The sequence below is a fragment of the Microcebus murinus genome, chromosome 15 (genome assembly GCF_040939455.1).
Source record: "Microcebus murinus isolate Inina chromosome 15, M.murinus_Inina_mat1.0, whole genome shotgun sequence".
NCBI classification, from domain to species: domain Eukaryota; kingdom Metazoa; phylum Chordata; class Mammalia; order Primates; family Cheirogaleidae; genus Microcebus; species Microcebus murinus.
The window spans coordinates 31,268,960-31,290,088 of NC_134118.1; the positions used below are offsets into that span (position 1 = coordinate 31,268,960).

General features: G+C 39.3%; 1 protein-coding gene across 18 annotated transcripts in view; it reads right to left on the reverse strand.

Moving 5' to 3' along the window:
- Window positions 1-1,033: 1,033 nt before the first annotated feature.
- The window catches only part of RAPGEF2 (Rap guanine nucleotide exchange factor 2), a 241,484-nt gene continuing 221,388 nt past the window's right edge, over window positions 1,034-21,129 (reverse strand). For 9 of the 18 annotated variants that reach the window (XM_012735606.2, XM_012735605.2, XM_012735612.2 and 6 more), the window contains 12 exons: window positions 19,079-19,462; window positions 17,967-18,178; window positions 17,751-17,874; window positions 17,093-17,116; window positions 15,836-16,059; window positions 14,731-14,937; window positions 11,209-11,361; window positions 10,333-10,455; window positions 8,915-9,140; window positions 7,405-7,964; window positions 5,101-5,391; window positions 1,034-3,072 (listed from right to left, as the gene is read on the reverse strand). In XM_012735606.2, the coding sequence (XP_012591060.1) occupies window positions 3,047-3,072; window positions 5,101-5,391; window positions 7,405-7,964; window positions 8,915-9,140; window positions 10,333-10,455; window positions 11,209-11,361; window positions 14,731-14,937; window positions 15,836-16,059; window positions 17,093-17,116; window positions 17,751-17,874; window positions 17,967-18,178; window positions 19,079-19,462 (2,554 nt within the window). In that variant the 3' untranslated portion in view covers window positions 1,034-3,046. The remainder of the gene's footprint in view (window positions 3,073-5,100; window positions 5,392-7,404; window positions 7,965-8,914; window positions 9,141-10,332; window positions 10,456-11,208; window positions 11,362-14,730; window positions 14,938-15,835; window positions 16,060-17,092; window positions 17,117-17,750; window positions 17,875-17,966; window positions 18,179-19,078; window positions 19,463-21,129) is intronic. The other 9 variants (XM_012735611.2, XM_012735610.2, XM_076010557.1 and 6 more) reach the window with 4 other exon arrangements.

The window sequence follows — 21,129 nt, forward strand, 5'->3', positions numbered from 1 at the left end:
TCGGCTAATTTTTCTGGTTTTAGTAGATACAGGTTGGTCTCCAATTCCTGAGCTCAAGTGATCCTCTTGCTTCAGCCTCCCAGAGAGCTAGGATTACAGGCATGAGCCACCATGCCTGGCCTAGTAACTTCACTTTTTAATGAGTACAGTTGAAGCTACTGGAATGGTAACACATTTTCTTTCTTTTTTTTAAAATTCTCTAAATTGTTTTGGTGGCCAGATTTTCAAAATTTACTCAGCTAAATAGCTAGCACAAATGCTGCAGAAAGATATTTAAGTCTGGTCAGTGGGCATCTTCGCTTTAGTGTCAGGAGGACCTTTCTCCTGACTCCTTGTTAGAGTCCCTGACGTTTTGTGCAAGTGCTTCCATATACTTCCACTCCATCTTCTTGGACTTCCCAGTGATTGATGGATAATACTTTTAGTCATGCCTGCTTGAGGATAAGAAATGAGACATTGATTTCAAAATGTGCTTATACAGGCTGCTACTTAACTGATTTTTACCTTTTTAAATATAAGTGCCCTTTTGATAGACTGAAATATTGTTCAGACTTAACCACGCATTAGCATTCATAGACATAACAATAATAAGTACTAATTAGAAGTCTAGAATCATTAGCTAAATGGTACTCTTAGTGTTCATGACCTGGAATGTCAGTTTAAGTTCTCTGAGGTCCTATTTCTCAGTATATATACTGGGAATCAAAATACTATATCCCATAGAGATTGTTATTGGAAAAAGGTTGAGAAAAGACAAACAGGTTATATAAATCCATTATGATACCATCTTCACTTCTCACTGAACCTCCAGAAACACTGAATTCTGAACATGGTCTGGCTGGTGCTAATATTAATGATAATTCTTTGAATCAACAGAAAGCTACCCAAAATATTATAAATAGGCTATTGGGCAGTTTCTACCACTCAAGAGGCTAAATCTCTTCCGACCTCCTGAGGACTTGCTTCTGCAGTGAAACCAAAGGCCTCTATTCCACTTCAATCATAAAAAGCATGCATGATTCATTAAGAATACAGGCAAGGCTTTATGTTATATTTATTTATTTTCCAGCTTATACAAACTGGATGTAGAAGCATAAACATAGTACATTTCTACCATCTTCAACAAAAATATAACCAATATGTACAATTATTGTATTAAAAATACAAAAGGGATACAGACTCCACCAATGTCTTTCTAAAAGACATACAGGTACAAGTAGTATCAAAAGTATGAGGAAATCACCAGTTAATTGTACATTCTGCACTTGACATCACAGAGCGAACTGAGATTAGCAGTCCTATGTTCTACAATTACTTAATGCTTAGGTAACATTTGTGCAACTTGTGGTAGAGCTAGATTTCTGTCTTTCTATATGCACATGAGGTCCATAGCCTATATAATAAAACTGGCAAATAATGCATATTACATGTAAAATTACAAATGCATAATTGACAATGTAATATATAAGCAAGTAGACAAATGCCATGGTACAGAAGAGAATTATTAAATAAAGCACTGACATTGTTTGATACAGTGAAAAAACACTGCAATTCCACTTTTAAAATTTGAAGCTATTTACGTTTATCTACTGATCAATATGATCAGCTGAATTTAATGGAAAAAAAATCCAAGACCAGCAGTTCCTCACATTTGAGTACTACTCGGATTGGCAGCCTTCACTTTTCCGGAGTCTGTGCAAAAACAACACAAAAATAGAGTGGAGGGGTCATTTTCAGTCAATATAGGGTTAATAGCAGCTGTGAGCAGATGGTTGCTACACTTAGGCCTTCTCTATAGTCAGCGTCCATAAAGCCACGTGGAGGTTAGTCTTTGGTGACTAACCTGCCTTGCAAAGGCTGGCATACCTAACTAGGTTTCTGATCTTTTATCACGTTTAAAGGCTTGTTTATTCCCTAATGCCAATTCAATAAAGGGAGGCTGTCTTGAAAGAGCAGTATAAACAGCTGGCATTAGCTCCAACATCCCAAGCTGCTTTCACTGCAATGCTGTCCAGTTATAAATGTTTCTTTAAAAAAAAAAAAAAAAACAAAAAAAACTAAAACTCTAAATTAACAAAAATCAAAGAAACATAACTTAAAAATGGGGTTTGCCATCCATCTCAATGGAGCAGGACACGCCCTTCAAATGACACTGTCCTGCCTCCATAAGGCTCAGACAGGACAGAGAGTCCTATTTCCCTCCCCTGGCCATGTGCAAACAGTTTGACAGAAGAACCCCACCCGCTGGGGAAGGAGCAGATGAGGTGTCTTGGTATTCGAGTAATTGGCTAACATTTTATACTTCCAGGATAGGGCACTTCATGGGTGAGGCCAGAAGGACGTGGGAAGACAGGGTCACAAGCCAGGCCTTCCCCTCTTCTTGGTGCGGCCACACCCTGTCCGGCATATTTGGTTTTTTAGAAACCAGGCTGGCAACCCTACTTAAGGTTCAAAATAATACTGTAATCATTAAATGGATAAAACATTTACTCTCTAAACACAATCTTTAAACTCATTTCTTTTTTTTTAAAAAAAAAGGAGGACATTGTAAACAAGTGGACAAGCACTGTGCTCAAAGGATTTCATTGTTTTTCTTTGTCTTCCTCTGTGGGTTAAAGGCCCCAAGTAGTTCAATGGCTAGCTTTTCTCATTATCCCAATGAGACCAAGTGCTAGGACTGGATTGCAATTTAAAAGGAAGATTTTTAAAAATCCTTCCAGGCATTGAGAAGTGCAGCCAGAGTGAATCATCTCGTCGTGATGATCTTGGAATTTGGAATGATACTGTGTGATGTGGCAGGCAGCAACAGCGGGAGCTTGAAGATTGCTGCACTGTGCATTTCAAGCAACAAAGTCTGAAAAGTGCCAGGGCAATTTCTTCACAGTATTTCACATGCAAAGGGGGTAGGAAGAAGGGGAGAAGCCCCATGCTGCTTTTAAGGCAGGGAAGGAGGCAAACTGGTCCACCATCCTCAGAATGTGAGTTCCAAGGCTCCAATGCTAGGGACGTCTTCCTGTGCTCTCCTTGTGGGTGGCTCGCCTGTGCCTCAAACAGCAGACACTTGTTCATCTTCTGCAGATACGGCAAGGAAGAGGGGGGAAAAAAATCAATGAACAAGAAAACAATTTTTTCTGCTATAGAGAATATATTCACTAATGTGCTAAGTAAAAACATTATAGCTATTCTTTTTATATAGCTCATTTAAAATCTTTGTCTTTTCTCCTAAGGCAATGATTAACAACACCACAAAAATGTTAGAAATGTATGTACAATGCATATATTTAAAAATATGTAATATTAAAAAACATATACATTATATATTTTGGTCAGAAAATTGTTAATAAATTCATTGGAAAAAGTTATAAAATACCATGTGCTTTTCCTAGGCAGGCATTGCAGAATGTTTAGTAGCACCCCCAGCCCAGCTGTGACAACCAAAAACATCTCCAGATATTGTCAAGGATCCCCTGAAGGGTAAAATCACCCCCAATTGCTAACTACAGACCTAGAACTATGAAAATCATGTCCTTTTACAAAATTTAAAATATCTAGCTCATCAGAGTATTTAAAAGTCTTAACACTTTCACAATAAGCTTGTGGCTTTTAACTCTGACAGTTCATGTTAGTTACTTAGTTAAGTCAAGGTTAGGTTTGTACAGATAGCCTCTCTGGAAGGTAGTTAAATTCTTTTGGCTACTTTTAGTCATTCTGGCAACTATCATTGACACTTCAGTAGTTACCAGATGAAGTAGCATTTCAAGAGTATACATAAGCTGATAGTGTTTATATTATTAATTCAACCATATTAAATAAAATTTATTATTATGTAACTCTTGGTTGGTCTTCATACATTTTAGAACATAGTTTCAATATTCAAAACTATGTGCTTTTTATGGATGAATAGTATAGTTTGTGAATTTATCTCAGTACAGCTGGCATTAAAAAATAGTATATGCCTTTTTAGAAAACATACAGTCAGATACACATTAAAAAGTCTAGAAGTATATAACAAAATGTTAATGGTGGCTATCTATCTGCAAGTGGTAGGATAATAAGTAATTTTATAATGTTTTGCTTTTTTCTACAATGACTGTGTAATAAAAAACATGTTAAACTGAAAACTTAAAGAAGAAAGGGGAAGGACATGATCCCCCTTCTGATTCTCAATCCAGCATGTCCAGGTAGATTTATAAAAAAGTGGCAAAAAAGTCATAGAGATAATATATTTCTTTATCTCTTTATCACACTTTCTTTTCCAAATGAGGTTTTTTTTTTTTTTTCTTTTTGAGACAGTGTCTTGCTATTAGCCTTGGCTAGAGTGCAGTGGTTTCATTATAGGTCACTGCAATCTCAAACTCTTGGGCTCAACTGATCCTCCCACCTCAGCCTCCCAAAGTGCTATGATTACAGATGTGAGCCGCCAGGCCCAGCATGAGCCCCAATTTATTAAGAGCCCAGATGTAATGATTTTACAGAAAACTTTAACCATCCAGTTTGACAGCTCAAGATATTCTTGAAAATAGCACAAACTTGGGAAATTTGTAATCATTTCCTTAAAACCGGGTCACAGGCCAGGCGTGGTGGCTCACACCTGTAATCCTAGCACTCTGGGAGACCCAGGCGGGCTGATCGCTCAAGGTCAGGAGTTCAAAACCAGCCTGAGAAAGAGTGAGACCCCCGTCTCTACTATAAAGAAATTAATTGGCCAACTAAAAATATGTATAGAAAAAATTAGCCGGGCATGGTGGCGCATGCCTGTGGTCCCAGCTATTTGGGAGGCTGAGGCAGGAGGATCGCCTGAGCCCAGGAGTTGGAGGCTGCCATGAGCTAGGCTGATGCCCCGGCACTCTAGCCTGGGTAACAGAGTGGAAGGAGAGGAAAGGAGGGGAAAGGAGAGGAGAGGGGAGAGAGGAAAAGGGGGGAAGGGGAGAAGGGACAGGGACAGGGAAGGGACAGGGAAAAAGGGAGAAAAAGGGAGGAGGGGAGGGGAGGGGAGGGGAGGGGAGGGGAGGGGAGGGAAGATGCCTTGGAAAGCTCACGGGCAGCATAAGCGAACACAGGTAACTGGAAGCTCTTAAGAACAGGTGTATGTGTATGTACCGTCCTCCTCCGCGGAGAAGCCTTGCGACTGGTAGGGGGCGAGGCGCGGGTCGGACTCGCTGGGCCTGTGCCACTGAGGCTTGCTCACGGGCCTGCTGCTCGGCGGGTGCCCGTGCGGCTGGGCGGGCGCGTCCGAGGGCCTGGCGATCATGCGCGACCGCTGCAGCGCCACGTTGTAGTCGGGCGGCTTCCTGGCCGGGTGCGAAGGCGCGTCTGGGAAGTCGGCGATGGGGATTCCCACGTAGCCCGGAGGGGTGGGCGGGGGCTCTCGATACCTGCCCTCCTTTCGTGCTGCGGGAGAAACCACGCGCCAGCCATTAAAAACCCTGTGGACCCGCTTCACGCCCCGAATGTTCAGCAGAAATATAAAGATAATTGTTAAAACAGTAAACACAGCACAGTAGCAGATGTGGTTGTGTGTGGTTTGGGATAGAGCTGCGGGTGCCTGGCAGGGCAGGGTATGGATGCAACCAAACCGAGTATTCAGGATGGCTCACTCTGAGTGGTGTAGTCGGAGAGAGAAACTACCAAGCCATCTAAGTATTTTTATCTTTTTTGAGACAGAGTCTCGCTTTGTTGCCCAGGCTAGAGTGAGTGCCGTAGCGTCAGCCTAGCTCACGGCAACCTCAATCTCCTGGGCTCAAGCTATCCTCCTGCCTCAGCCTCCCGAGTAGCTGGGACTACAGGCATGCGCCACCATGCCCGGCTAATTTTTTCTATATATATTAGTTGGCCAATTAATTTCTTTCTATTTATAGTAGAGATGGGGTCTTGGTCTCGCTCAGGCTGGTTTCGAACTCCTGACCTTGAGCAATCCGCCTGCCTCGGCCTCCCAGAGTGTTAGGATTACGGGCGTGAGCCACCGCGCCCGGCCTTTTTCTTTTTCCTTTTGAGACAGGGTCTCGCTCTGTGTCGTGGGCTGCAGTACAGTGGTTCAATTACAGCTTGCTGCAACCTCAAACTCCTGGGCTACAACTGAAACGTGTTAGCACGTGGTAAAAGTTCCCTCTCCAGGCCCCACACACAAGGTGGCTACTCCATCTTTGCTGGGCATTTCCCTCTGTCAGGCAGAAAATCAATTCCATATTATTTTCAGGTCTCCAGACCTCACTTTGGAAAACAGTGAATTAAAATAGATTGAAAAATGTAGCACAAAGGATACTAATTTATAAAAGCTCTAAAACTATAGGTACTTATTTTTCTTAAAATCCTTTTATTGATGCTCATGACCTAGAACATGAAATCTGCAAAGGCAAGTAAAACTACAGCTTTAGTTTCATCAACTTTCTAGACTAAACTGTTAGAAACTAAAAATCATTTTTCCTTTCTTCACAATAAAAATTGTATTGGTTTGTTTTGAGAAAGCACTTGAAAGAGTTCAACCTAAGAACATGGGCTTAAAAGGGTATTAAATTTGACATTTACCTATGACTATTTACATGGCAAAATAACTACACTTTCCCTCACAAAAATAATGTCTGTAATGATTACACTTCAGAATTTGTCACCCTGTATCCTATAATCTATTCCTACACTTCAACTGCAGTGATGTTAAACATGCCAGAGAAGATACACCCCGACAGGACTGAGAGAACATGAGAGCCTTGATCAGACACAGCCTCAGTATCTTCCATGTACTTCTGAATTTACTCTCCAGCACTGTTCTGAATACTTTGCATAGACTTCCTTTAATCTTCGCACTAACCCTATTAAGTTAGAAATAATAATAACCCTAATAGTAGAAATTATTCAGCTCATTTTATAGATGAGGAAACAGGCACTTTAGTACTTTGCCAAACATCACAAAGCTAGTAAAGCGGCAAAGCAGGGATTCAGACTCCAATCTGCCTGACAACTAAGCTATGTTCTTCCTTATTCTATAGTGTGCAGAAACAATTTGCCTGCATAACAAAAAAATCAATGGAAGATTTTTGAACATGCAAAATGTAAAGTTCAAAATGCAATCAAGAGAACAAAATAGAACACTAAACAGTTTCAGTAAAAGAAAAATTCTTTATCTATGGAGAATGGGCATCCATCCTGATAACAGCCACAATGACAATCTATTGATCCTGATGGCTAGGATTTATTGAATGTTTTATAGGTGGGAATATGTCTATATGTACCTGACCATAAAACCTAGTATTCATTTCAAAATCCTGAACACAATGCTAATTTGGAAGCCCTATAAGAGCAACGGACAAAGTGAGAAAAAGAACCACAAATATATAATTTTACTTTTGAAATAAGTTAGATTAAAGCCACGATCCAGACGTGACAAAGTCCCTCAATTTCTAAACTTACCAATAAGCCCCTTTGCAGTACTCGATGCCACAGCTATGTGGGCAGGCATGGGGACAGGTTTGGTTTCTTCTGTGGTCACAGACGTTATGCTACTGCTTTCAGCTTCGATGGAAACGTCCTTCCCACCCCTCCGCTTTATTGTGCCCGTGTCGCCTTCCGAGTCTTCTCCCCAGTAACCCGTGGAAGATGCCCAGCTCGCCCGGGATTGGGCTTGTTCAAGACTCTCTCTACTTTGATTTTGCCTGTTTTGCTTTGTGCTATGATCAGAAAACATGATTTGGTCCACGTGGCTGCTCGAGGCCCAAAAACCTGCAGGATCCCCTGAATAGTCAAAGTGAGTGTGCCCAAATGGGAGCGTCTCCCAGCTTCTCTGGTGCTGGATCGTCTGTATGTTATCGTGGGAACCACTTGAGCACGACGTCCAGCTCCCACGGCCGCTGTCAGCAGCATCGAGTGAAGCGCGATCCCCCTGGTCTTGGGAGAGTTCCTCTGTGCTGGGAGAAGAAATTACTGTAGCTGTAGCATATAAGCCTCGACTCTCCGACATCGGTGCATAGGACCTAAACGGTCAGAAGAAACAAAAAAGGGAAAAAAATAAAAGCAAGATTGTTAAACTAATTCACCTATGATAAAAACCAAAATATCATGGTTTTTTTTTCCCCCTAAAAAGTAGCTTTCTGTCGGGCGTGGTGGCTCACGCCTGTAATCTTAGCACCTTGGGAGGCCGAGGCGGCCGGATCACTCGAGGTCAGGAGTTCGAAACCAGCCTGAGCAAGAGCAAGACCCCGTCTCTACTATAAATAGAAAGAAATTAATTGGCCAACTAATATATATACAAAAAAAATTAGCCGGGAATGGTGGCGCATGCCTGTAGTCCCAGCTACCTGGGAGGCTGAGGCAGGAGGATAGCTTGAGCCCAGGAGTTTGAGGTTGCTGTGAGCTAGGCTGACGCCACGGCACTCACTCTAGCCAGGGCAACAAAGCGAGACTCTGTCTCAAAAAAAAAAAAAAAAAAAAAAAAGTAGCTTTCTTTTATTCCAGAAAGAGGATGAAAGTATCACTGAATTGCATTATAGTGGCAAGTTCTGCCACGTCCAGTTTTCTCACTTTGTCATTAGCTCATAAACACGGGGAAAAGAGCAACAAGTTGCTATGATAAAAAAAAAAAATTTTTTTTTTCCTTACAACATTAAGGATGGCTCAATATAATTTGATTATTTCAGGAAGACAGCTCATACAAAGGGACTGGGTATATCCTGAATTCACCTTTTGCATTCGGCACAGAACAATTATATTCCAATAAAGAATAAACCTAACTTTAAAGAGCAGTCTGTGCAACAAAAATAGCACGGTACTTAATCTAAAAATTGTGACAATTAGAACTGGGATGGGAGCAAATTTCTTAGGCATTATAAAATAAATAAAAAATATGTTCTCGGGAAGAAAGGACTCATTATTAAAAGAGAGATGGAAAAAGGAATGCAAAAGAGCACTAAGTGAAGCCGCCTACCCTAAGCTGTACTGATCCGGCTCAATCATGGTCCGCCTCTCCATCCTGCCCACGCCTAGGTTTGTTTCCACGATGCTGACAGAGTGCCTCTGGCGCCTCTCATCATGTAGCGACACTGGCACTGAGTCAAAAGAAGAATTGCTGACAATACTGGATCGTGAGGAAATTTCGCTGTGACCAGAATCTGAAAAATTATCCACAGTACCACTGGGAGCCAAAGTATAGCCTGTGTGAGAAATACAACCATATTAATTAGACACTCTAGGTGTGTAACATAAAATGGAAGCCTACCAAATAGAAGCAAAAATAAAATGCAGGCACAGCTATCATCATATTAAAGCGGGGAAAGAAAACCCATTTTACTTATAGAGATGAGGTGACTAAGATAAATTTTTTTACTGTAATGAAGCTTAAGTTGCTTAATCAAAGTTTAGAGAAGAAAAGGGAAAACACTGTTATACAAACTAAGAAAAGATGCAGAAATCATGGCACTACTTAACTATTCTTAGCTCCCTAGCTATGAATTATTACTATTAGTCTATATGAAAGAAAACAAGAATAACTGATCAGATTTAAAAGTATGGCTTTTTCCAAACTGCAAACAAAGCCAGTAATCTTGTTTTCAACTGAGTTTTCTATTTTTAGAACTTTAAGTATGGCACAGAATAATGGAACTGGAAATATCTGTATTATACCTATAATTTTAAATGGACATATAAAAAAATAAGAAATAAGAGATGGAGATGTATTTGGTTTTTCAACATTAATATTAGTTGAATCACATAAAAGCTCATTGTTTTGATGGATGTAATGTGTGCTTTTCCCCAAGATCATTACTATAAAGTGTCTAAAAACATGTCTATTTCTTGTCCTGAAAGGACTCTTAACTCTCCTTCATTACTAAAAATAATTTTGAAAGTCACAATGAAAGAGGCTTGTCTTAATATTTTTAATGAAGAAAGTCTAAATCTTTTTTCCTCAATATTTATTTTTTCTTGTCTACTTTAACTAAGGATCTCATCCTATTTAAACATTGGTTTTATATGATTATATGCAATGCAGATTTTTTTCAATGCTGCTTATCTAAAAAAAAAATTAAATCTAGAACATCTGAATGTTTCTAATTTAAGTATGTTCCCATCCTTTCAGTAAATTGGTAATTCCTGATTTATTTTTTAAAGGCTGCACAGGTCTTGATAAGATTTAATGTGTTTATCTATGAAATGTCTTTTTATAAACCATACTGCAAGTTCTGACAGACAAGATTTAAAGCCTTCCCTGAATGGTCTGCTCAAGAAAATATCTCCAGAAAAATAATCACTCAGATGGAACACTTGACATTTGGAGGAATTCTCCCATTTTCTTTAATGAGATGACTCCTCTCTTTCCCACCCTGTTTTTGGTTCTATAAACCCCACCTATCCCATAGGTCCGTGGTGCATTGTTATTCTTGTTACTGTTCTCACTTCCAAGAGAAGAGGAGGAACTGGTTAAGTCCAACTGCCCGGAGCCAAAAGATCTCAGCTGATTGCCACTGCCACCTGACAACAGGATGAGAAGAGAGTTTAGATATATCCATTTAGCAAGGATGGTAGAGACTGATACCCACACAAAATGCACAGAGGTCTGAAATATCTACAAAGTAGAGCAGTATTTGTTATCAATGAAATCTAGCAATTTATGAACCTTTTTGGCCTTCCTCTAGGGAAAACTAAGTCTTAGCCACTTATTACTGGCCCACACCTCCTCAGTTAAAATGGAGGAAGTAGCCTGAAGAGTCATGAAATTATCTAGTCTTTTAATACGAGCAAGTATGGACATAAGAAGGAGACTTTGATTGCCTAAAACGTAGTCTCTTTAAAAAATAAAGCAAGGTAGCAACAAATTAGGTAATCAAGACCTGTGTTAATACAATGAAAAAATAAATCAGGAAGATACTAGTTTTTCATATATTTTTAAAGCCCTATTCTCTGTATTAATGTTATATAACCAAATTTAGTTAGAACAAATTTTAATATAAAAAGAATTCTTTTCATACTGATAACCAACAAAACTAAATGTATTTTTTAAAAGTTTTATATAGTTACATATTTAATATATTTACTGTAAGTATAACATTAAAAAATATCAAAATTCTTCCAAATTGAGAAACTAAGGGAAAAACAATTCATTGGACATTATATAAGAGATCATCTTAAGTGACTATATTAAAAATTACATTATGCATAACTCTGGAATTTATTATACCTGAAGTATACACATTTTGAGAAAGGAAAAAAATAATTTAGTTCTACCTTTCCTTGGAGAACTCTGTGGAGAAGTAGGTGGAGAAGAAAGCTGTGATGATGCATTTGATATCGTGTCTTCCGCTTGTTTCTTGTGACGTTCCAAACTTCCCTCTTCAGACAAAGAAAGAATTTTCTTTAAAGCTTGTGGAGAGTTTATGCCTATAAAGGAAAAGCACTTTCATATGTATTTTCAAGACTCAAAAGAAAAACATTTTTTGTGTTTGATAGTTTGATATTTTACATTATATTCTTCTTCTTCTTTTTTTTTTTTTTTTGAGACAGAGTCTCGCTCTGTTGCCCAGGCTAGAGTGCCATGGCATCAGCCTCGCTCACAGCAACCTCAAACTCCTGGGCTCAAGCGATCCTCCTGCCTCAGCCTCCCGAGTAGCTGGGACAACAGGCATGCACCACCATGCCTGGCTAATATTTTGTATATATTTTTAGTTAGCCAATTAATTTCTTTCTATTTTTAGTAGAGACGAGGTCTGGCTCTTGCTCAGGCTGGTTTCGAACTCCTGAGCTTGAGCGATCTTGGCCTCCCAGAATGCTAGGATTACAGGCGTGAGCCATCGCACCCAGCCTACATTAGATTCTAAACCTTTAAGTCACCATCTTTATTCAACAATGTTAGGTAACGATGAAGGGAAAAAATAGACAATTTGGAAACAGTTGAATTTAGGATGAAAGTGGCACAGCTAAGAATATTTATTATTAGAACTCAAGTTTGAGCTGGAAACATACTTTGGTGTCATTGGATATGTTAGTTCAGGGGAAGTGGGAATGACAGGAAAAAAGTAAAGGGTCTAGAGATAACAGGAACTAGAAAAAGTGGATGAAAGAGCTCTAAGGAATGCTACAGATAACACTTGGTCAAATAAACAGATGAAAGAGAAGGCAGGGAGACCCATGAAAGTGCTGTGTCACAGAAACCATGGGAGAAGGTTTCAGAAGAAGGACGTGAACCAGTGCCAAGTGTAGGATCCAGCAGGATGAGGGGTAGGGGAAAACGAATTATATATGCCAATGTAGGTGTGATTTTTCCAAATCCCCCCAAAATTTATTTTTCAGAAATTAGGGAGTCACATTAAAATGTCAGCATTTTCCAAAGGCTCTCATATTATTATGAGGTGCTCTAGATTACCTTATTTTGAACAACAAAGAGATATCTGGGAAGGCACCATAGCCTGAAACTACCTCAAATCATTTCTAGTTTTAACTGGTCATAGACTTAACAGAATCCATTATAAAGGAGTCACTAAAATTTAACAAAGATCTAATCCTTCATTTTACATCTTATTAAGTGGTTTGATGTTCTTTTTTTTTTTTTTGAGACACAGTCTTACTCTTGTTGCCCTGAGTAGAGTGCTGTGGTATCAGCCTAGCTCACAGCAACCTGAAATTCCTGGGCTGAAGTGATCCTCCTGCCTCTGCCTCTTCTGAATAGCTGGGACTACAGGCATGTGCCACCATGCCTGGCTATTTTTTCTATATATTTTTAGTCATACAGCTAATATCTTTCTATTTTTTTTTTTAGTAGAAATAGGGTTTCACTCTTTTTTTTTTTTTTTTGAGACAGTGTCTTACTTTGTTGCCCAGGCTAGAGTGAGTGCCGTGGCGTCAGCCTAGCTCCCAGCAACCTCAAACTCCTGGGCTCAAGCAATTCTGCTGCCTCAGCCTCCTGAGGGACTACAGGGACTACAGGCATGCGCCACCATGCCCGGCTAATTTTTTCTATATATATTAGTTGGCCAATTAATTTCTTTCTATTTATAATAGAGACGGGGTCTCGCTCTTGCTCAGGCTGGTTTCGAACTCCTGACCTCGAGCAATCCGCCCGCCTCGGCCTCCCAGAGTGCTAGGATTACAGGTATGAGCCACCGCGCCTGGCCTAGGGTTTCACTCTTGTTCAGGCTGGTCTTGAACTTTTGACCTAGAGCAATCCTCCTGCCTCAGCCTCCCAGAGTGTTAGGATTACAGGCGTGAGCCACCATGCCCAGCCCTAATGTTCTTTTAATATAAACTTTTTTTTTAAAAAAAATCACTTTTAAAGCAATGGTTTGATTACAAGTAGAAATAGTAATATACACAAAACATGTGAAAATACCAATTACAGTAAAGCTACGTGAATGGACACTTTTGATTTGGAAACAATTCCCAAGGCCAGTGTCAGGCAAAAATTCAGGAAGTGCTATCTTTCAAACATGTGAAGTTGTCACGCCTTAAAAGCAAGCTGTCTTAGGGACTTCAAAAGTGGCTCTAGTCATGACAAAGACACTGACGTAAAAGACACAGAAAAGGAGTGAGGGAAAAAACCCTCAGCATTTCTAAATTAATATTTTATATGTTACGCCATTAAATATTTATGTTAAGCTAAGTAAACATCATAAGACAACATGGTATGTCATCCACATTTTCTAAAGTTTATAAATTCCAGTGGCTCTAAAAATATTTTTAGAGATAGTCTCTGTGAAAACGGGGGATACAGGCTTATGCTCAGATACATCTACACTCCATTAAAATACAGCTAATAGGCTACTGTTGGCTAAAATGGAGACTGATAGCCTTCCATAAGAAGTGCGGCATGAAACGTGGAGACAGAAGTCAGACTGCAGGGGATTTAGGAATACACTCATTTTAAGCACATAGTGGATAAAGAAAGATGTAATTCAATTTGTTTGTGATGGGGGAGCAACATAAATATTTGAAAGGGAAAACATATCAGGGAAAGATGTTCTCTTCTCGCACGTCCTGAAACTCAACAAATACGACACTTGCTGATCAGGAGGAACGGGGCAAGGATAGAGAGTCTGAGGAATCTACTAAAGGGCTCTTGCCCAGCTCACAAGGACAGGTTGTAACGGCTCAGGAACTTAGGGACCGACATCCAATTTTACCTTTGCTCTCTGTTTATTTTTAAGAATTTCACTTTATTAACACTGTTTCCTTTCGCATATACACAGAAAAAAAAGCAGTATATTTTATGAAACATTATTTTGTCATGCAATTTACATAAAGGGATTAAACTAGTAGATGCATCACTTTTAATAGGAAAGATGAAGCATGATTTAGCTCTTCACCATTCAGGAATAAGTGATATATTCTTCCCCAAGTTACAGAATAAGTGATTCAACAAATAAGAATTCACCTTTAGACAAATTATTTAACTTAAAAATATTCTGCCTAAATTACAGCAATTCATTGGTCACCATAAGGCAAAACTAATTTAAATAATGTATATGGACAAAGCATCTTCGGTACTCATTAAAAATTAAATTACCAAATGCATAGCGTCTCCATTATACCTTGTCATGACAAATGAGTTATGTTTAAATGAGATACTATTTATAAAAACAACTCCTTCCCCTGGCGAAGGTTTACTTAACTTTTAAAGTTTTATTGGGCGATAACAATCACAGGGAAACTCAAATATATTAGACAAAGTTATGCAGCACAAATTTTTTTTTCCTAATCTGAAAAAAACATGACAGTGGATAGCACCAAAAAAAGGAAATGAATTTAATCACTTACCAAAAGGTGGAAGATCCTTTACAGGGACTTTCTTCCGAGAAGGGTACAGGGACACGGCAGGAACCTGCAGTCCCTGGTTGCCTTTATGTGGTGGTGGCGGCGGCTGGGGCTGTGGCTGGGGTTGTGCCTTCTGCTGTGACCCTGCCCTTGGAGCCACCGGGGAGGTCTCAGATTTGCCGGGCTTTTTGTCACCAGCATTCTTCGGCACTGAGGATTGTTTGGTTTGAAAAATAGAACAAAAGGATTTGGGACATTAGTGGCTGTGTGGAAGATAATTTTAGAACTGCATGAGCATTTTCTGTAGCTAGAATACTAAAATGCACATCTTTTCCTTTCTGTTGCCTACACAGAGTACAGAAATTGAGGGGGTACCCTAGTCACGTAAAATATTAGAGGCATGGCGGGACAAAGAGATTAACTTCATGAAATTAGCAATCTCAAAAGGTGATTATACTATTAAACACATAAATAAAAATAGAAAAATGTGCACAGTTCCATATGTTATATGTATATATTTAAAAACACAAACATGCGGCAAAATCTACAACAGGAAAATATCAGACATTATTTTTCTAAGACGTCCAAAATTCTTTGATGCATAAGGTCAGAAACCTACACACCAGGGTCGTGGCATTATTGCTTTACGTGGTACCTTAATTTGCTGCTGAGTGTTGTGTGGGCTAGGGGTGTCAAAGGCAGCAGGCACACCCAGATCTGTGCTCATCTGACCTGGTGGGCCCCACCCTTTTGGGGTGCCCATCCCTTTGGGAGTACCTTTGTGAGAAAACCAGGCATGCAAATGGGAGCCACATTGACCCATGTGCCCCTTGCATGTGTACTGGCCGGGTCAGGATGAAGCTAAAGCCACGGTTACCCCTGATGCGGCCACAGTGTCATCCTCCCCCGTGTCCCCAGGTGGACACAAGGGCTTGGCCAAGCACGGTGCTGCATGGCACTCAATAGTAGCGTTCAAGGGACAGGCGAGGATATCTCAGTGTTGCTATTCCTCCCGTTTGCACTAAGCTGCATTTTGTCACCACCCGTACCAGAGGAAACAAATCTGCATTCCAGCCAAAGTCTGCAGCCACTTTAAGGAAAAACTCACATGTGTTGGTTGCTGGCTCACACTGCAGCGATAATGTCTGAAGACTCTCCTCATCCATTTCTAGCTCCAAATTGGACAGGTACTGCTTCACTTTTCGAGCCATTTGGGCATCTTCATAAAGCTTTTTGGCATTGAGAAAGGAACTACGACGTACCCGCTTTTTATGGCCACCTGTCTGAGCAACATCTAGCACTGTTGCGTTTGTACTACCCTGGCTGAGAGACCTGGAAGATGAAAAGGTAGATATGCAGCTTGCTCTAGCACAGGATTATTTCATCTATTTAAAATGTGCCAAGACTTATATTAATATACATATTCCCTGTTCAAAAGATCACATGCCTCATTCCAGTAAGTATATAAAGGAATAATACAGAAAAACGGTTTTAGTTAAAAAAAAAAGTTATACATAATATACATAAAAATATGTATGTTTGGCACCTGTTCGGTTCCAACTAGGAAATTCTACTTTTCACCTCTATAGAGCATTCAAGGCGGTTCTCTTAAAGAAGCCAGCAAGTATTATATATGCAGAAGTTCATGCAAAAATATACAGCTACAATCCTTAAGGTTTACAATATTAAATATACTTCTCCCAAAGAGCATGTTTTAGCTAGATTTAAATAAAACTATCTGCAATTTCACAACTGTTTTCCTATCCCGTGGGGTGAATGTGGTGAGTTTTTACAGTAATATGGTCAATCTGTTAATAACACGGTCATGCAAATGTAAACGCACATGTATGGAAACTATTAATATTTAGCACATGAATTGTTAAGAATTATTTTTAAAAAGGATTGGTTTACACAGAATGAAAATAGTAGTTAGTTGAGCTGTAAAAAATTTGGTTTTAACACCTGCGGGCACCTTTCATATTATACATATTTACTTCTCACATATCTATGCAATTGTATTTTAATTGCATGATTTTTCCTTCTACTAGCCTCCCTCCCCCCTTCCCTCTACTTGGGGCTATTCCTGTTTCATGACATACAAATTGCATGAAAATAAAATTTGTCCTGGCCTACAGTTAGTTCCCCAGAACAACCAGCAATCATTTCACAGCTCTCGTGGATCATGACTTCAAAAGCAAAAGCCCCAACAGATTAAATTCGAAGTCAGTTTGCCATCTGAAATTCTGCTACAGCAAGAGGGTTAAGAAAAAAAAATGCAAAGCATCAGAAAATACAGCAGGTAAGAAAACAATGCAATGAGCAGAGTGAGAACCACATGTGGGTATGCAGAGTCTCCACCACTTACCCCAAACTCCGCCATTTCTTCTTCCTGTAAGTGAGGGCCATGGAGATTGAAGCGCGGGTGCAGAAGGAGAGACAGAGAGATAACAAGCTCAGAAAGAAAAGGCTAGACTTCTGGATAAGCAGTTCTAGAAGCACACAAACATTAAACTGCATAATTATCTCACACATACCACTTTACCAGAAATATTTTTCTGGCTCAAAAGACAAATATATTTAAATATTTTCTTTCTATAAGACGACTGACTTCTTTCTCTCCCTCACTGAATTCATCATTTTGGACCACACTGACAGCTGAATCCCATTGTGTGGATATTGAGACGCTACTGTTTGGGTTATTTACATATTTTAGTTCATACTACCAGTTATGAGTTTTAGCTCTCCATAAGTCAGTGTTCTGAAAAATAGACATATCATTGTGACTAATGTTAAATCAAAAATGTCTGAAGGACAAATTATTTTTACTAATAGTCAAAAGTGCACTTGGCGTAGAATAAGACATTTACTCCAGATTAGAGCTCAGTGGTGATTCTCAGCATGTCCTAATATAATTTCTGATATACTACAAATATAAACATTCAACTTTTTTTCCTCATTTGTTGGGAAGCTCTAAACTGAACCTTCTCTAATCCCACATGTGCCACTGAAGATGACACACTCACCGAGTCCTGAACATGAGGGCCGGGTCCATGTTAACTGAAGCCATTCGGCCCACATGACGAATTTCTTTTGCAATCATCCTTAGCTTCTCAAAGTTAACCAGCCCGTCAACTTTTGAGTCATTTCCTGTAATTGACAGAGAAGAAAAAGGAAATCACATGGCATTTATACTCTGCTGCTACAAGTGACAACAGAAATCCTCTACACCTTATATTTACCTTCATGAAGGAAGGTGAGATCTTTCTTGATAACTGGGAAGAGAGGGATTATGGGGGGTTGTAGGTTTTGACTATTGAGGACATTGCGATACTTTGCCATGTTTCTGGAGGGATCAAACAGGTCTTGCAGATCCTGAAATAGCTTTTCGTATTTATTAGGAAGTTTTTCCCAGGTCGTTCGCAGTCTTGCCACCGGGGCCAGGTTTAGACCACTGAGGGGAGGGAAAAGAAAAGTGGTGTACAATTAAATGGTCTCTTATGAAATGAAGGGAGTAAAGTAGTATACAGATTAAGTACTGACATATAACACCTCTGCAAGTGTGTTTTCTATACATAACAATTCACAGGAGGAGGCACAAGGGACTCGCAAGGGTAATTCTGGGTAACGAGAATGGCTGATAGAAGTAGAGCCAGGGTCAAGCCAAGGGGATATATTCTTTTCTTCTCTTTTTTCCCTCTTCATCTGCCTCAAAACCACTAGGACATAAGTACTGATGCTTTGTCTCCATCCATACAGCCGTACATGGCCCACAGCAGCCGTTTGATAAAACAAACTAGGCAAATATCCAACAGTAACAAAATAAAACAAAAGCTATAATAGCAATGAGAGTATAGCCAAACTCCCACAGAGAAAATGGCTAATTTAATAATCATGCTTAACATCAATATAGCTTCTTGTTTCCATCTGTACTTTCTTCCAACCTCAATCTAAGGACTTAAAAGAAAATTAACATTTATTGGGCATCTGCTTTGTGCTGTCTGACGGAACTCCACATACATCACATCATTTCATTTTCTGGACAATTCTTTGGGGTATTGTTATTTTACAGAGAAATAAATGGTGTTCAGAGAAGTTCAAATTATTTGCCCAAGGTCACAGAGCTAAAAAATAAACAAACAAACAAGTGGGAGATACAGATTTTTCTGGGCTCCAAATCAGCATATGACGTATTTTAGATTAAGGATTAGATTAGGATTCAGAGCAAAAGAATTGTTCATGATGAGTCAATTAAAACCTACTGCATTTATACTAATTATGTAGTGTAACTGGATTGATACTTATTTTAAATCTATAAACTGAATTCAATCTTAAGAAAAATATGCTCTCCTACCTGATGATTGCAAACATTGAGTTAAAATTCTTGCACTCCCTACAGTGCAGTGCTATCTTGATGAAATGCTTAATGATCTTCATCCTCTTCAGCTGGTTTGTCTCTCTCAGAATTTCAGATGCTACCCAAAATGTTTCCTGGTTAATGACTTCTTCAAATTTCTTCAGGTTGGCGCAGCCGGTCTTTGATTTGAGTTTAAATAAATCATCTATGTATTCAGTAGGTTCAATGTTGCGGAACAGTTCGAAATTGCGCATAGAGAGCTGCGTGGCAACTTCGACTGTGCTGAGCTGAAGTAGGGAGATCTGGCTCTCTCGCAACAACTCCTGAGCATCTTCGTCCGAACAAAGCGTTTCTGTTTCCATGTTGTTTTTCAGATAATACCTATGAAAACCAGAAACATACCAAATTTAAAGCCTCAGGAGCAGTCTCACGATATTCCTGGAAAGAATAATGCTACTTTTTACGGAAAGTTGGAGAGAACCCTGAATTGAAGATGTAAGGATTCTGTTCCACCAAGGCAGGGAGTGCAGGTGCTGTCTCAGTCGCCAGATCACAGAGCCACCTATCCCGAAGTTGGTGACGGAAACAAAGAGATCACAGGGAATTTCATTTGTACCAGTTATAATTCCTTTCTCCCCTTTCCTTTCCTGCTTTCTAAATTATTTTGTCTTTTTGGCTGAAAATGACAGAAAATAGCTATAGCTTGTATTTTCAACTGAAACAAGGGAATAGGACCTATAGCAGGAAGCAGAAAGTTCAGGCACAGGCCATCACTCTATTTTCCCAGGGTGAAGAGAGTATCTGTGACTACTGATGGGTCCAAAATGGATCAATCCAACTTTATTTAATCTAGATTTACATGAAAACCCTACATGTAAGTAGGGCAGGTATAATCCTTATTGTTGTCAGGATAGGAAACAGAGGCTCCTAAAGATTAATGGGTAGTTAATGCCAGCACAGGAACAAGAACTCAGGGCTGGTGGCTCCTTTCCTTTTCTGAACAACTGGTTGAAAATAGCATTCAGCTGTTTGCCTTGTGATTTTTTTGGGGGGGGAGGGGGGGAGCAGTACATAGATGCTTTTTGTAAGCCAATTCCATAAATGAAGAAACAAACAGAATGAGCATAGTGGGGGGTCCAGCTAAACTAATTTTTTTTTTGCATAATTCACCAAGGCAAATATTTAGGATGGAAAACATATACCTGTCATAAATTCACAGATTTAATGTTTTCCATTTTGATTGCTCATGAGCCAATGACATGGACCCATCTATGACTTTCTTGAATAATGAATGTGAATCATGAACCTGCAGCTCAATGGAGATGTAGAACTCTGTCACAGTTACAGATATATCAATGTATAGTCAAATGATAATTGAGAAAAACTAACTTACTAAAACAAAACTATCTGATCATGTTTGGAAAAAGAGTGAGGAAGAATAAGGAAGTTATAGTTGATGGCAAGAAAACAGAAGTTTTGAACGGATGAAATAATATCTATAATATGAAAAAGTCAAGTACAATGAAACAGTACGTATGGTAAGAAAAATAGAAAAAAATGTGACTTACATAACTACATAACTTTTAGTTAGTGTAGAATCTAGTCACTATATGAGAGCCAAAACTTAACTATTTTATTTTTCAACTTTCATTTATTGTGATTTGAGGATGAAATTACATACACCTAACAATGGAAATAACATTCAAGGGAATGAAAAAATCAGGTACAATGTTTTCTTGCAAATAACATGATACAAGTACTTATGCAGCAAAGGACCAAGCTGTAGCAACCAAAGTTTGGTTTCAGAGTTAAGAAGCGTATTTTATAGTGTGGTATATAATAATAGGCAGTCTTAGCCAACCACATTGTCATAGATGTCTCTGACTAAACTAATGAAGCTCCTAGAAAAGTTAGGTACGCATGAGCAAATGATACTAGAATGTCATTAGAAAACGTGTTTGTGAACGTACGTATTTCCAAGGAAAAGACAGCATCAGGGTTTACCTGTGACTCTACATCAAGCTTACTCGACCTTTCTACCAGCCCAC